This window comes from Manacus candei, unplaced genomic scaffold (assembly GCF_025592945.1).
Source record: "Manacus candei isolate 608988 ecotype Guabito, Panama unplaced genomic scaffold, ASM2559294v1 h1tg000267l, whole genome shotgun sequence".
Classification (NCBI taxonomy): domain Eukaryota; kingdom Metazoa; phylum Chordata; class Aves; order Passeriformes; family Pipridae; genus Manacus; species Manacus candei.
The window spans coordinates 21,618-35,687 of NW_026138315.1; the positions used below are offsets into that span (position 1 = coordinate 21,618).

Sequence of the window (14,070 nt, forward strand, 5' to 3'; positions counted from 1 at the left end):
CTTCCGGGTCCTGTGCGCATGCGCGAACCAGGGAAGTGCCAGCAGATGGGCGGGGCCTTTACTGAGACCCTGTGCGCATGCGCCAGGACCAAAAGGCGGGCGGGGACTCTTCCGGGTCCTTCGCGCATGCGCCAGGAGGGCGGGGCCAGCAGATGGGCGGGGCCAGCAGATGGGCGGGGCGGGTTCCACGGGGGGGGCGAGGGGAGGGGGCACATTTTGGGGGGTCCTGAGTCACCCCCGGGGGGGTTTTGGGGGGTCTTCTCATGGAGGGGGAGGATCATCTCGCCCCCAAGGCGCCCAAACCCCGCCCCCCGCCGCTCAAGCCCCGCCCCTGTGGTGAAACCCCGCCCCCAGAGAGCTCAGGCACCACCAAAGCCCCGCCCCCAAGATGAAACCCCGCCCCCAGAGAGCTCAGGCACCACCCAAGCCCCTCCCCTAAGATGAAACCACGCCCCTGCCGATCAAACCCCGCCCTCAGGATGAAACCACGCCCCTGAGAGCTCAAACCCTGCCCTCAAGATGAAACCACGCCCCTGCGGCTCAAGCCCCGCCCCCAAGATGAAACCCCACCCACCAAAGCTCAGGTACCACCTAAGCCCAGCCCCCAAGATAAAACCACGCCCCCGCCACTCAAGCCCCGCCCCTAAGATGAAATCCTGCCCCCCCCCAGCTCAGGCACCACCCAAGCCCCGCCCCCAAGATAAAGCCCCACCCCCAAGATGAAACCCCACCCACCAAAGCTCAGGCACCACCTGAGCCCCACCCGAAGATGAAACCCCGCCCCTGCCGCTCAAGCCCCGCCCCCAAGATGAAACCCCGCCCCTACTGCTCCAACCCCGCCCCCAAGATGAAACCCCACCCACCAAAGCTCAGACATCACCCAAACCCCGCCCCCAAAATGAACCCACGCCCCTGTCACTCAAGCCCCGCCCCCAAGATGAAACCCCGCCCCCAGCCCCAATGTGCCCCAACCCCGCCCCTTCCCGCCCAGGCCCCGCCCCCCAAACAAGACACGCCCCCTGAAGCTCCTCCCACGCCTTTATTGGGGGGTCCGGGTTTGGGGGGGTCTCTGGGGAGGCTCCCCCCGCCCCCCTCAGCCCTCGGCGGGTCCGGGGGGGGCATCGGGGGCCCCCCCGGGGGTCCCCTCGGGGCTCTGGGTGCCCGGGGGGGGGGGCTCCGAGCTGGGGGGGCTCCCGGGGGGGGCCCCCTCGGCCTGGGGGGGGGGGTGGTCCCGTCGGGGGGGGCTCCGAGCCCGCGGGGGGGTCCTGGGGGGAGAGGGAGGGGTTAGAGAGGGACCCCCCCCCAAAAAAAAACCCCCAAAAGGGGTCCATGGGGTGCTGGGGGGGGGTCACAAATTTTTTTGGGGGGGTGGGGGGGCCATGTCTGACCCCAAAAGGGGTTTTGGGGGTCCTGGGGGGAGAGGGAGGGGTTAGAGAGGGACCCCCCCCCAAAAAAACACCCCCGAAAGGGTGAGGGGGGGCACAAATTTTGGGAGGGTCAGACACGGGCACCCAAAAACATGGGGGGGTACAAGGGGTGCTGGTGGGGGGCACAAATTTGGGGGGGTCCCAAATTTGGGGGGGTCAGAGGTGGTCTCTCCCCCCCAAAAGGGTGCTGGGGGGGGGTCACAAATTTGGGGGGGGTCAGAAATGGGCCCCTCAAACCCATGGGGGGGGTACAAGGGGTGCTGGGGGGGGGGTCACAAATTTGGGGGGGGGTCAGAAATGGCCCCTCCACCCCCAAAAGGGGTCCATGAGATGTTGGGGGGGTGGGGGTCACAAATTTTTTGGGGGGACGGGGGGGGCCATGTCTGACCCCAAAAGGGGTTCATGAGGTGCTGGGGGGGGTCCACAAATTTGGGGGGGGTCAGAAATGGGCCCCCCAAAAACATGGGGGGGTACAAGGGGGTGCTGGGGGGGGGTCACAAATTTTTGGGGGGGGCAGGGGGGCCATGTCTGACCCCAAAAGGGGTTTTGGGGGTCCTGGGGGGAGAGGGAGGGGTTAGAGAGGGGACCCCCCCCCCCAAAAAACACCCCTGAAAGGGTGAGGGGGGGCACAAATTTTGGGGGGGTCAGAGATGGGCCCCCAAAAACATGGGGGGGGACACAGGGGGGTGTTGGGGGGGGTCACAAATTTTTTGGGGGGGGCAGGGGGCCATGTCTGACCCCAAAAGGGGTTCTGGGGTGCTGGGGGGGGTCACAGATTTTGGGGGGGCTGGAGGGGGGGGGTCAGACATGGCCCCACATCCCCTTGGGGGGGTGTTGGGGGGGTCACAAATTTGGAAGGGGTGTCAGAGATGGGCCCCCCCACCCCCAAAAGGGGTCCATGGGGTGCTGGGGGGTCACAAATTCGGGGGGGGCTGGGGGGGGTCAGAGATGGCCCCCCACCCCCCAAAAAGGGTTCATGGGGTGCTGGGGGGGTCACAAATTTGGGGGGGGTCAGAGATGGGCCCCTCAAACCCATGGGGGGGGTACAAGGGGTGTTGGGGGGGGTCACAAATTTGGGGGGGGTAAGGATGGCCCCCACCCCCAAAAGGGGTTCAGGGGGTGCTGGGGGGGGTCACAAATTTGGGGGAGGGTCAGAATGGGCCCCCCACCCCGAAATGGGGTCCATGGGATGCTGGGGGGGGTCACAAATTTGAAGGGGGGGGGTCCCGTACCTTGGGGGGTCCCGCGGGGGGGGTCACAAATTTGGGGGGGGGGGTCCCGTACCTTGGGGGGTCCCGCAGGGGGGTCCAGGGGGGGTCACAATTTTGGGGGGGGGTCCCGTACCTTGGGGGGTCCCGCGGGGGGGTCCGGGGGGGGTCACAAATTTGGGTGGGGGTCCTGTACCTTGGGGGGTCCCGCGGGGGGTCCAGGGGGGGTCACAAATTTGGGGGGGGGGGTCCCGTACCTTGGGGGTCCCGCCAGGGGGGTCCAGGGGGGGGTCACAATTTCGGGGTGGGGGTCCCGTACCTTGGGGGGTCCCGCGGGGGGGTCCAGGGGGGGTCACAAAATTTGGGAGGGGGGGGGTGTCCCGTACCTTGGGGGGTCCCGCGGGGGGGTCCAGGCCGGTGTCGGGGGGGGACCCGTCGCCCCCCCCGAGCTCTCCTCATCCTCGGCCACGCTGAGGAAGATGGGGGGGGGGCTCCAGGTCGCCCCCCCCTCCCAGCTCCGAGGGGGAGGGGCGTCGGACAGGGGGGGGGACCCCGAGCTGGGACCCCCCCCCGGGGCTGGGGGAGGGGCCCCCCCTTGCCCTTGGGCTCCTCCTCGTTCGGGCGCTTGGGGGCTTCTCCTGGGGGGGGAGGGGGGGGTTGGGGGGGGGGGGAGGGGCCTTGGGGGGGCCACCCTGACCCCCCCTGTGCCCCCCTCCCCCCCCTCAGCCCCCAGGGGGTGAATTGGGGGCACCCTGACCCCCCCCCCCATCTCTCAACCCTCTGGGTGGTCCTGGGGGGTCACCCCCGACCCCCCCAAATCTCCCAGGGGGTCACCCCGACCCCCCCCCCCATTTTGGGTGGTCCCAGGGGGTCACCCCAACTCCCCCCCCCTTTTTGGGTGGTCCCAGGGGGTCCCCCTGACCCCCCCCCCCATCTCCCAGGGGGTCACCCCCGACACCCCCCCATTTTTGGGTGGTCCCAGGGGGTCCCTCTGCCCCCCCCCCCCCCTCCCACCCCCTGGGTGGTCCCAGGGGGCCACCCCTTCCTCTCCCCCCTTTTTGGGTGTCCCAGGGGATCACCCCGAGCCCTCCCCTCACCTCCCCGGGGGTCACCCCGACCCCCTCCCCTTTTTGGGTGGTCCCAGGGTGCCCCCCTGCTCCCCCCTCTCCCACCCCCCCGGGTGGTCCCAGGGAATCACCCCAACTCCCTCCCCCCACTTTGGGTGGTCCCAGGGGGTCACCCTCGACCCCCCCACCCTCCCACCCCCCCGGGTGGTCCCAAGGGGTCATCCCCTTCCTCCCCCCATTTTTGGGTGGTCCCAGGGGGTCCCCCAAACCCCCTCCTCCCCTTTTTGGGTGGTCCCAGAGGGTCCCCTGATTCTCCCCCCCCTCCCCTTCTGGGTGGTCCCAGGGTGTCCCCCCAATCCCTCCTCCTCCCCCCCCCCCCCCCATTTTTGGGTGGTCCCGGGGGGTGCCCCCCGACCCCCCCTCACCTCTCCGGGGGGTCCCTCTCGGGGGGGTCCCTCGTGTCGCGCCGAGGCCTCGAGCACGGCCATGGTGGAGAGGGGGATGTGCGCTTGCTGGGGGGGGGACACACCCGGGGGGGGGTCAGGGACACCCGGGGGGGGTCCCCAAACACCGGGGGGGGTCACACACCCCGGGGGGGGGTCAGGGACACCTCGGGGGGTCCCTAAACACGAGGGGGGGTCAGTGACATCTCGGGGGGTCCCCAAACACGGGGGGGGGGTCAGGGACACCTCGGGGGGTCCCTAAACACGGGGGGGTCCCTGAGCATGGCCATGGTGGAGAGGGGGATGTGCGCTTGCTGGGGGGGGGACACACAGCCGGGGGGGGGTCAGGGACACCCTCGGGGGGGTCCCCAAACACGAGGGGGGATCAGGGACACCCTGGGGGGGTCCCTAAACACGAGGGGGGGTCAGTGACATCTCGGGGGGTCCCCAAACACGGGGGGGTCCCCAAACACGGCCATGGTGGAGAGGGGGATGTGCGCTTGCTGGGGGGGACACGGGGGGGTCACACCCGGGGGGGGTCAGGGACACCCTGGGGGGGTCCCCAAACACGGGGGGGTCCCCAAACACGGCCATGGTGGAGAGGGGGATGTGCGCTTGCTGGGGGGGACACGGGGGGGTCACACACCCCGGGGGGGGTCAGGGACACTCTGGGGGGTCCCCAAACACGGGGGGGGATCAGGGACACCTCGGGGGGGGTCAGGGACACCCTGGGGGGGTCCCCAAACACGGGGGGGGGTCACACACCCCGGGGGGGGTCAGGGACACCTCAGGGGGGTCCCAAACACGGCCATGGTGGAGAGGGGGATGTGCGCTTGCTGGGGGGGACACGGGGGGGTCACACCCGGGGGGGGTCAGGGACACCCTGGGGGGGGTCCCCGGGCACGGGGGGGGGTTCCTTGGCACGGGGGGGGTCACCTGGGGGAGGGGGTCACCTGGTGTGGGGTGAGGGCACAGTGGAGGGGTCAGGGGTCAGGGGTCACCTGGTGTGGGGTGAGGGCACAGAGGGGGGGTCAGGGGTCACCTGGTGTGGGGTGAGGGCACAGAGGGGGGGTCAGGGGTCACCTGGTGGGGGGTGAGGGCACAGGGAGGGGTCAGGGGTCAGGGGTCACCTGGTGTGGGGTGAGGGCACAGAGGGGGGGTCAGGGGTCACCTGGTGGGGGGTGAGGGCACAGTGGGGGGGTCAGGGGTCACCTGGTGTGGGGTGAGGGCCCGCACGTGGGCGAGCAGGGGCTCCCTCAGCTCCGGGCACTTGTCGAAGACGGCGGCGAGTTGGGGGGGGGGCAACTGCAGGACCACCGGGAAGGACTGAGGCTTGGTCCGCTGGCAGCACTTGAGGAACCCCTCCCACACCTTGGGGTACTTCCACACCTGGAGGGGCACAGGGGGGGTCACAGGGGGGGTACAGACCCCCAGGGTACCCCCGGGACCCCTCCCACACCTTGGGGTACTTCCACACCTGGGGGGGCACAGGGGGGGATTCAGAGACCCCCAGGGCACCCCCAGGACCCCTCCCACACCTTGGGGTACTTCCACACCTGGGGGGGCACGGGAGGGGGTCACAGAGGGGGTACAGACCCCCAGGGCACCCCCAGAACCCCTCCCACACCTTGGGGTACTTCCACACCTGGGGGGGCACAGAGGGGGTCACAGGGGGGACACAGACCCCCAGGGCACCCCCGGGACCCCTCCCACACCTTGGGGTACTTCCACACCTGGGGGGGCACAGGGGGGGGTCACAGGGGGGGCAGAGACCCCCAGGGTACCCCCAGGACCCCTCCCACACCTTGGGGGCACAGGGGGGGCACAGGGGGTACCTCATGGACCCCTCCCACACCTTGGGGTACTTCCACACCTGGGGGGGCACGGGGGGGTCACAGGGGGGGTCAGAGGGGCACCCACAGGACCCCTCCCACCCCTTGGAGGCGTGGCAAGGTGAGGAGGGGTCAGGGGGGCTTTGGGGAGGGGGACTGATGGACAGACAGAGAGACAGACGGACAGATGGGGACAGACAAGTGGACAGACAGGGAGAAGGACAGACAGATGGACACACAGATGGACACACAGACAGACAGACAGACAGACAGGAGGACCTGCTTCATGGTGAGTTGGGACAGCACGTTCATGACAGATGGACACACAGACACACACACAGACAGACAGACACACAGCCATCACCTGTTTCATGATGAGCCGGGACAGCACGTTCATGACACACAGATGGACAGATGGACACACAGACACACAGACAGACAGACAGACACCCAGCCATCACCTGTTTCATGATGAGCCGGGACAGCACGTTCATGACACACAGATGGACAGACACACACACACACAGACAGACAGACAGCCATCCATCCCATCCATCACCTGTTTCATGATGAGCCGGGACAGCACGTTCATGACACATGGACAGACACACAGACACACAGACAGACACACAGCCATCCCCAGGACCTGTTTCATGATGAGCCGGGACAGCACGTTCATGACACATGGACAGATGGACACACACACAGACAGACAGACAGATGGACACACAGCCATCACCTGTTTCATGATGAGCCGTGACAGCACGTTCATGACACACAGATGGACAGATGGACACACAGACACACAGACAGACACACAGCCATTCCCAGGACCTGTTTCATGATGAGCCGGGACAGCACGTTCATGACACATGGACACACAGACAGACACACAGACACACAGACAGACAGCCATCCATCCCAGCCATCACCTGTTTCATGATGAGCCGGGACAGCACGTTCATGACGAAGCCGCCCAGGCGCGGGTACGAGGCCAGGGCCTGGATCACCGTCCGCATGAGCAGCACGGGCAGGGGGCTCTGCTCCAGCAGCTGCTGCAGGGCCACCGCCAGGACCTCGGGGGTGTACACATTGCGCTCGGCAAAGCACAGGTTGGTGGCTGGGGGGGCAGAAATTGGGATAGATTGGGTCAGTTTGGGACATTTTGGGTCAGGTTTGTCCATTTTTGTCCAACCAATTTGTCCAGATTTGTCCACATGTGTCCCTATTTGTCCATTTTCATCCCACAGCACCTCGGGGTGTACACGTTGCGCTCGGCAAAGCACAGGTTGGTGGCTGGGGGGACAGAAATTGGGGTACTTTGGGTCAGTTTGGGTCAGTTTGGGTCAGGTTTGTCCATGTTTGTCCCACAGCACCTCGGGGGTGTACACGTTGCGCTCGGCAAAGCACAGGTTGGTGGCTGGGGGGACAAAAAAACCAGGGATCAGTCTGGATTTGGGTCAGGTTTGTCCATGTTTGTCCCACAGCACCTCGGGGTGTACACATTGCGCTCGGCAAAGCACAGGTTGGTGGCTGGGGGGATAAAAACAGGGTTAGATTGGGATATTTTGGGTCAGGTTTGTCCAGTTTTGTCCCACAGCACCTCGGGGGTGTACACATTGCACTCAGCAAAGCACAGGTTGGTGGCTGGGGGGGCAGAAATTGGGGTACTTTGGGTCAGTTTGGGTCAGGTTTGTCCATTTTTGTCCATTTCGGGTCAGGTTTGTCCATGTTTGTCCCACAGCACCTCGGGGGTGTACACATTGTGCTCGGCAAAGCACAGGTTGGTGGCTGGGGGGACAAAAAAACCAGGGATCAGTCTGGATTTGGGTCAGGTTTGTCCATTTTCATCCCACAGCACCTCGGGGTGTACACATTGTGCTTGGCAAAGCACAGGTTGGTGGCTGGGGGGGCAGAAATTGGGGTAGATTGGGTCAGTTTGGGTCAGTTTGGGTCAGGTTTGTCCATGTTTGTCCCACAGCACCTCGGGGTGTACACGTTGTGTTCAGCAAAGCACAGGTTGGTGGCTGGGGGGGCAAAAACTGGGTCAGATTGGGCCAGTTTGGGCTATTTCAGGTCAGGTTTGTCCATTTTTAGTCCAATCGATTTGTCCACATTTGTCCCTATTTGTCCATCTTTGACATTTCTCCATTTTTGTCCATGTTTGTCCACATTTCTCTACATTTGTCCGACAGATTTGTCCACACTTGTCCACTTTTGACCACATTTGTCCACTTTTGGCCACATTTCCCCATTTTTCTCCACATTTTTCCCCCAGACCAGCCCATATCTGCCACCAACGGCCCCCCCAGGTGTCAGCCCCAGGTGTCCCCCCCATGTGTCCCCCCCCTGTGTCCCCCCTCTGTGCCCCCCCGGGTGCCCCCCTGCCCAGCCCCACCCTTGATGATGGACTTCATGTCGCACTTGGCCGAGTCGATGTTGTGCAGGGCCACCAACGGCCCCCCCAGCTGTCCCCCCCCTGTGTCCCCCCCCTGTGTCCCCCCTGGGTGTCCCCCCAAGGTGTCCCTCCCCCCTGTGCCCCCCCTGTGCCCCCCCCGGGTGCCCCCCTGCCCAGCCCCACCCTTGATGATGGACTTCATGTCGCACTTGGCCGAGTCGATGTTGTGCAGGGCCACCAACGGCCCCCCCAGGTGTCCCCCCCCTGTGTCCCCCCCCTGTGTCCCCCCTGGGTGTCCCCCCAAGGTGTCCCCCCCCCCTGTGCCCCCCCTGTGCCCCCCCCGGGTGCCCCCCTGCCCAGCCCCACCCTTGATGATGGACTTCATGTCGCACTTGGCCGAGTCGATGTTGTGCAGGGCCACCAATGGCCCCTCCAGGTGGCCCCCCCCTGTGTCCCCCCCCAGGTGTCCCCCCCCGTGGCCCCCCCGGGTGCCCCCCTGCCCAGCCCCACCCTTGATGATGGACTTCATGTCGCACTTGGCCGAGTCGATGTTGTGCAGGGCCACCAGCAGCTCCCCCGGGTTCAGGGGGGACACCGACGACGAGCCGTCCCCTGGGGGGGCACGGGGGGGTCAGGGGACATGGGGGGGGTCAGGGGACATGGGACAGGGACAGGGGACATGGGGGGGACAGGGGACATGGGAGGGGTCAGGGGACACGGGGGGGGTCAGGGGACAGGGGACGTCAGGGGACAGGGGACATGGGGGGGGTCAGGGGACAGGGACAGGGGTCAGGGGACACGGGGGGGTCAGGGGATGTGGGACATGGGGGGGGTCAGGGGATGGGGACAGGGACAGGGGACACAGGGACATGGGAGGGGTCAGGGAATGGGGGACATAGGGGGGGTCAGGGGATGGGGGACAGGGACAGGGGACATGGGGGGGGGGTCAGGGGATGGGGGACATAGGGGGCGTAAGGGGATGGGGGACAGGGACAGGGGACACAAGGGGGGTCAGGGGACACAGGGGGGGTCAGGGGACAGGGCTGGGGTCCCACCGTGGGGTGGCCTCGGAGGATGGGAGATGTCCCCCCCCAGGGATGTCCCAGCACAGGGATGTCCCCTGTCCCCACCCCAAGGATGTCCCACCCCAAGGATGTCCCTCCCCAGGGATGTCCCTTGTCCCCACCCCAGGGATGTCCCCTGTCCCCACAGGGAGTACTGGGACTGTCCCCAGGGATGTCCCACACTGTCCCCACCCCAGGGATGTCCCACCCCAAGGATGTCCCACCCCAGGGATGTCCCACCCCAGGGATGTCCCCTGTCCCCACTGATCCCTGTCCCTGTAGAGCCACCAGGCCCTGTGTCGCCATGTCCCCGTGTCCCCTCCTGTCCCCACGTCCCCTGTCCCTTGTCCCCTCCTGTCCCCATGTCCCGTGTCCCCTGTCCCCCTGTCCCCATGTCCCCATGTCCCCTGTCCCTCACCATGCTGTGTCCCCCTGTCCCCATGTCCCCCCCGTCCCCTGTCCCCATGTCCCCTGTCCCCTTGTCCCTCACCATGCTGTGTCCCCATGTCCCCTGCTGTCCCCTCTTGTCCCCTTGTCCCCTGTCCCTCACCGTGCTGTGTCCCCACATCCCCACGTCCCCTGTCCCCATGTCCCCTGTCTCCATGTCCCCTGTCCCCTGTCCCCTGTCCCCTGTCCCCATGTCCTCACCGTGCTGTGTCCCCATGTCCCCATGTCCCCATGTCCCCTGTCCCCTCCTGTCCCCATGTCCTCACCATGCTGTGTCCCCATGTCCCCATGTCCCCTGTCCCCATGTCCCCATGTCCCCTGTCCCCTGTCCCTCACTGTGCTGTGTCCCATGTCCCCATGTCCCCAGTCCCCATGTCCCCATGTCCCCATGTCCCCTGTCCCCTGTCCCCTGTCCCCTTCCCTCACCGTGCTGTGTCCCCATGTCCCCATGTCCCCATGTCCCCTGCTGTCCCCTCTTGTCCCCTGTCCCCTTCCCTCACCGTGCTGTGTCCCCATGTCCCCATGTCCCCTGTCCCCATGTCCCCTGCTGTCCCCTCTTGTCCCCTGTCCCCTTCCCTCACCGTGCTGTGTCCCCATGTCCCCATGTCCCCTGTCCCATGTCCCCTGCTGTCCCCTCTTGTCCCCTGTCCCCCTGTCCTCACCGTGCTGTGTCCCCATGTCCCCTGTCCCCTGTCCCATGTCCCCTTCCCTCACCGTGCTGTGTCCCCATGTCCCCATGTCCCCTCCTGTCCCCTCTTGTCCCCATGTCCTCACCGTGCTGTGTCCCCAGCAATCGGTTGAAAACCTCCTTGACCACGATGGGGTTGAGTTTGATGAGTTTGGGCAGTGCCTGAATCACCTCTTTCTGCCCCAAAACAGCAACAGCCAGTCAGGGGGGTACAGAGGACAGAGAGAGGACACAGAGGGGACACTGAGGGGACAGAGGGGACACAGAGAGGACAGGAGGAGACAGGACAGGAGGGGATGGGGAGACAGTGGGGACACAGAGGGGACATAGAGAGGGGACAGAGGGGATACAGAGGGGACAGGACAGGAGGGGACACACAGAGGGGACAGAGGGGACACAGCGGGGACAGGAGGGGATGGTGGGGACACACAGAGGGGATGAGAGGGGATGGGGGGACACACAAAGGGGATGAGAGGGGACAGAGAGGATACAGAGGGGATGAGAGGGGACAGAGGGGACGGGAGGGGACACAGAGAGGGGACAGAGGGGACAGGAGGGTACAGGAGGGGACAGGAGGAGACAAAGATGACAGGAGTGGACAGAGGGGACAGAGAGGGGACAGGAGGGGACAGGAGGGGACACACAGAGGGGACACAGAGGGGACAGAGAGGACACAGAGCAGGGACAGGGAGGACAGGAGGGGACAGAGAGAACACAGAGAGGGGACAGAGAGGGGACAGGAAGGAGGGGGGGGACAGGAGGGGACATTGGGGACACAGAGGGGATACACAGAGGGGACACGGGGGGGACACAGAGAGGGGAGAGGAGGGGACAGAAGGGGACACAGAGGGGACAGAGGTGACACACAGAAGGGACACAGGGAGGACACAGAGAGGGGACAAGAGTGGACAGGAAGGACAGGAGGGACAGGAGGGAGGGGACAGTGGGGACACACAGAGGTGACAGGAGGGGACAGGAGGGGACAGAGGTGACACACAGAGGTGACACACAGAGGGGACACAGAGGTGAGAGAGGTGACACACAGAGGGGACACAGAGGGGACACACAGAGGGGACACAGAGGGGACAGAGGTGACACACAGAGGGGACACAGGGAGGAGACATGGAGTGACATCCTGACCTTCTCGAGCCCGTTGAGGACGGGGATGAGGAACCGAACGTCCGGCAGGCGCTTGTGGTACAGATCCCGAACCCGGCGAACCAGCTCGGGAGAGGGGGGCACTGCGGGGGCACCAGGGACACCAGTGACCACCAGTGACACCAGTGACCCCCTCCCAGTGACCCCCAGTGCTCCCAGTGCTCCCAGTAACCCCCAGTAACCCCCAATCCCTCCCAGTACAGATCCCGAACCCGGCGAACCAGCTCGGGAGAGGGGGGCACTGCGGGGACACCAGTGCTCCCAGTAAACACCAGTGACACCAGTGACCCCCTCCCAGTGACCCCCAGTGCTCCCAGTAACCCCCAGTAATCCCCAGTGCTCCCAGTACAGATCCCGCACCCGGCGAACCAGCTCGGGAGAGGGGGGCACTGCGGGGGGGGGCAGGGACACCAGTGACACCAGTGCTCCCAGTGACCCCCAGTGCTCCCAGTGCCCTCCCAGTGTACCCAACACTCTCCCAGTGCCATCCCAGTGCCCTCCCAGTGCTCCCAGTGCCATCCCAGTGCCCTCCCAGGGCCATCCCAGTGCCCTCCCATCACCCCCATGCCCACCCTTGTTGGTGAGGCTGTGCAGGCAGCGCGTCACGAGGGTCATCCCAGTGCTCCCAGTTCCCTCCCAGTGCCATCCCAGTGCTCCCAGTACCCTCCCAGTACCCCCCAGTGCCCACCCTTGTCAGTGAGGCTGTGCAGGCAGCGCGTCACCAGTGCTCCCAGTGCCCTCCCAGTACCCCCCAATGCCCCCCAGTGCCCACCCTTGTCGGTGAGGCTGTGCAGGCAGCGTGTCACGAGGGTCATCCCAGTGCCCTCCCAGTGCTCCCATTGCCCTCCCAGTGCCCCCATTGCCCTCCCAGTGCCCCCATTGCCCTCCCAATGCCCCCCAGTGCCCACCCTTGTCGGTGAGGCTGTGCAGGCAGCGTGTCACGAGGGTCATCCCAGTGCTCCCAGTGCTCCCAGTGCCCCCATTGCCCCCCCAGTGCCCCCAGTGCCCACCCTTGTCGGTGAGGCTGTGCAGGCAGCGTGTCACCAGTGCCCTCCCAGTGCTCCCAGTGCCCTCCCAGTGCTCCCAGTGCCCCCAGTGCCCACCCTTGTCGGTGAGGCTGTGCAGGCAGCGCGTCACGAGGGTCTCGGCGCCCTTGGGGCAGTTCTCCACCAGCAGCAGCAGCTCGGGGGAGCCCATGCCCATCCCGCGGATCTGCGGCCACCACGGTGTCACCGGGGCCACCACAGTGTCACCAGGGCCACCATAGCGGCACCAGGGCCACCACAGTGTCACCAGGGCCACCACAGTGTCACCGGGGCCACCACAGTGTCACCAGGGCCACCACAGTGTCACCGGGGCCACCACGGTGTCACCAGGACCAACGAGGTGTCACCGGGGCCACCACGGCATCACCAGGGCCACCATGGTATCACCAGGGCCACCATGGTGTCATCGGGGCCACCAGGGTGTCACCAGGACCACCACGGCGTCACCGGGGCCACCACAGTGTCACCGGGGCCACCATGGTATCACCAGGGCCACCATGGTATCACCAGGGCCACCACAGTGTCACCGGGGCCACCACGGTGTCTGTGCCCCCCCCCGTGTGTCTGTGCCCCCCCATGTGTCTGTGCCCCCCCCCCATGTGTCCGTGCCCCCCCCATGTGTCTGTACCCCCCCGTGTCTCTGTGCCCCCCCCGTGTGTCTGTACCCCCCCCGTGCCCCCCCCGTGTGTCTGTGCCATCCCCCCGTGTACCTGTACCCCCCCCATGTGTCCGTGCCCCCCCCGGGGTTGCTGTGCCCCCCCCCGGTATATCTGTGCCCCCCCCCCGGTGTTCCCGTGCCCCCCCGTGCCCCCCGGTACCCACGGGCTGCTCGATGACGCGCAGGACGGTGCGTTTGATGTCGGCGATGGCCTCGGTGTAGACGGAGGCGAGCTCGTGGATCAGCTTGTGGTTGAGGGGCAGCAGCGCCAGGTACAGGTACAGGCACTGCCGGATGGTCTCCTCCGTCCAGGGGGCTGCCACCTCTGCGGGGGACACACATGGCATTGTCACCCCAGGGATGTCCCCCACCCCGGGAATGTCCCCTCCCATCACCCCACCCAGGTACAGGCACTGCCGGATGGTCTCCTCCGTCCAGGGGGCTGCCACCTCTGGGGGGGGGACACATGGCATTGTCACCCCAGGGATGTCCCCCACCCCGGGAATGACCCCACACCCCACCCCACCCAGGTACAGGCACTGCCGGATCGTCTCCTCTGTCCAGGGGGCTGCCACCTCTGGGGGGGACACACACACACGGCATTGTCACCCTCCTGACACACCCCCGGGATGTC

General features: G+C 66.3%; 1 protein-coding gene across 16 annotated transcripts in view; it reads right to left on the reverse strand.

Annotated features, from left to right (window-relative positions):
* Window positions 1-1,050: 1,050 nt before the first annotated feature.
* The window catches only part of LOC127464751 (symplekin-like), a 43,161-nt gene continuing 30,141 nt past the window's right edge, over window positions 1,051-14,070 (reverse strand). For 14 of the 16 annotated variants that reach the window (XM_051775226.1, XM_051775224.1, XM_051775225.1 and 11 more), the window contains 11 exons: window positions 13,601-13,761; window positions 12,836-12,944; window positions 11,715-11,815; window positions 10,661-10,751; window positions 8,886-8,987; window positions 7,354-7,397; window positions 6,910-7,053; window positions 5,358-5,534; window positions 4,128-4,214; window positions 3,022-3,273; window positions 1,051-1,265 (listed from right to left, as the gene is read on the reverse strand). In XM_051775226.1, coding sequence (XP_051631186.1) covers window positions 3,091-3,273; window positions 4,128-4,214; window positions 5,358-5,534; window positions 6,910-7,053; window positions 7,354-7,397; window positions 8,886-8,987; window positions 10,661-10,751; window positions 11,715-11,815; window positions 12,836-12,944; window positions 13,601-13,761 — 1,199 coding nt within the window. In that variant the 3' untranslated portion in view covers window positions 1,051-1,265; window positions 3,022-3,090. Of the gene's footprint in view, window positions 1,266-3,021; window positions 3,274-4,127; window positions 4,215-5,357; window positions 5,535-6,909; window positions 7,098-7,187; window positions 7,274-7,353; window positions 7,398-8,885; window positions 8,988-10,660; window positions 10,752-11,714; window positions 11,816-12,835; window positions 12,945-13,600; window positions 13,762-14,070 lie in introns of those variants that run through there. The other 2 variants (XM_051775223.1, XM_051775240.1) reach the window with 2 other exon arrangements.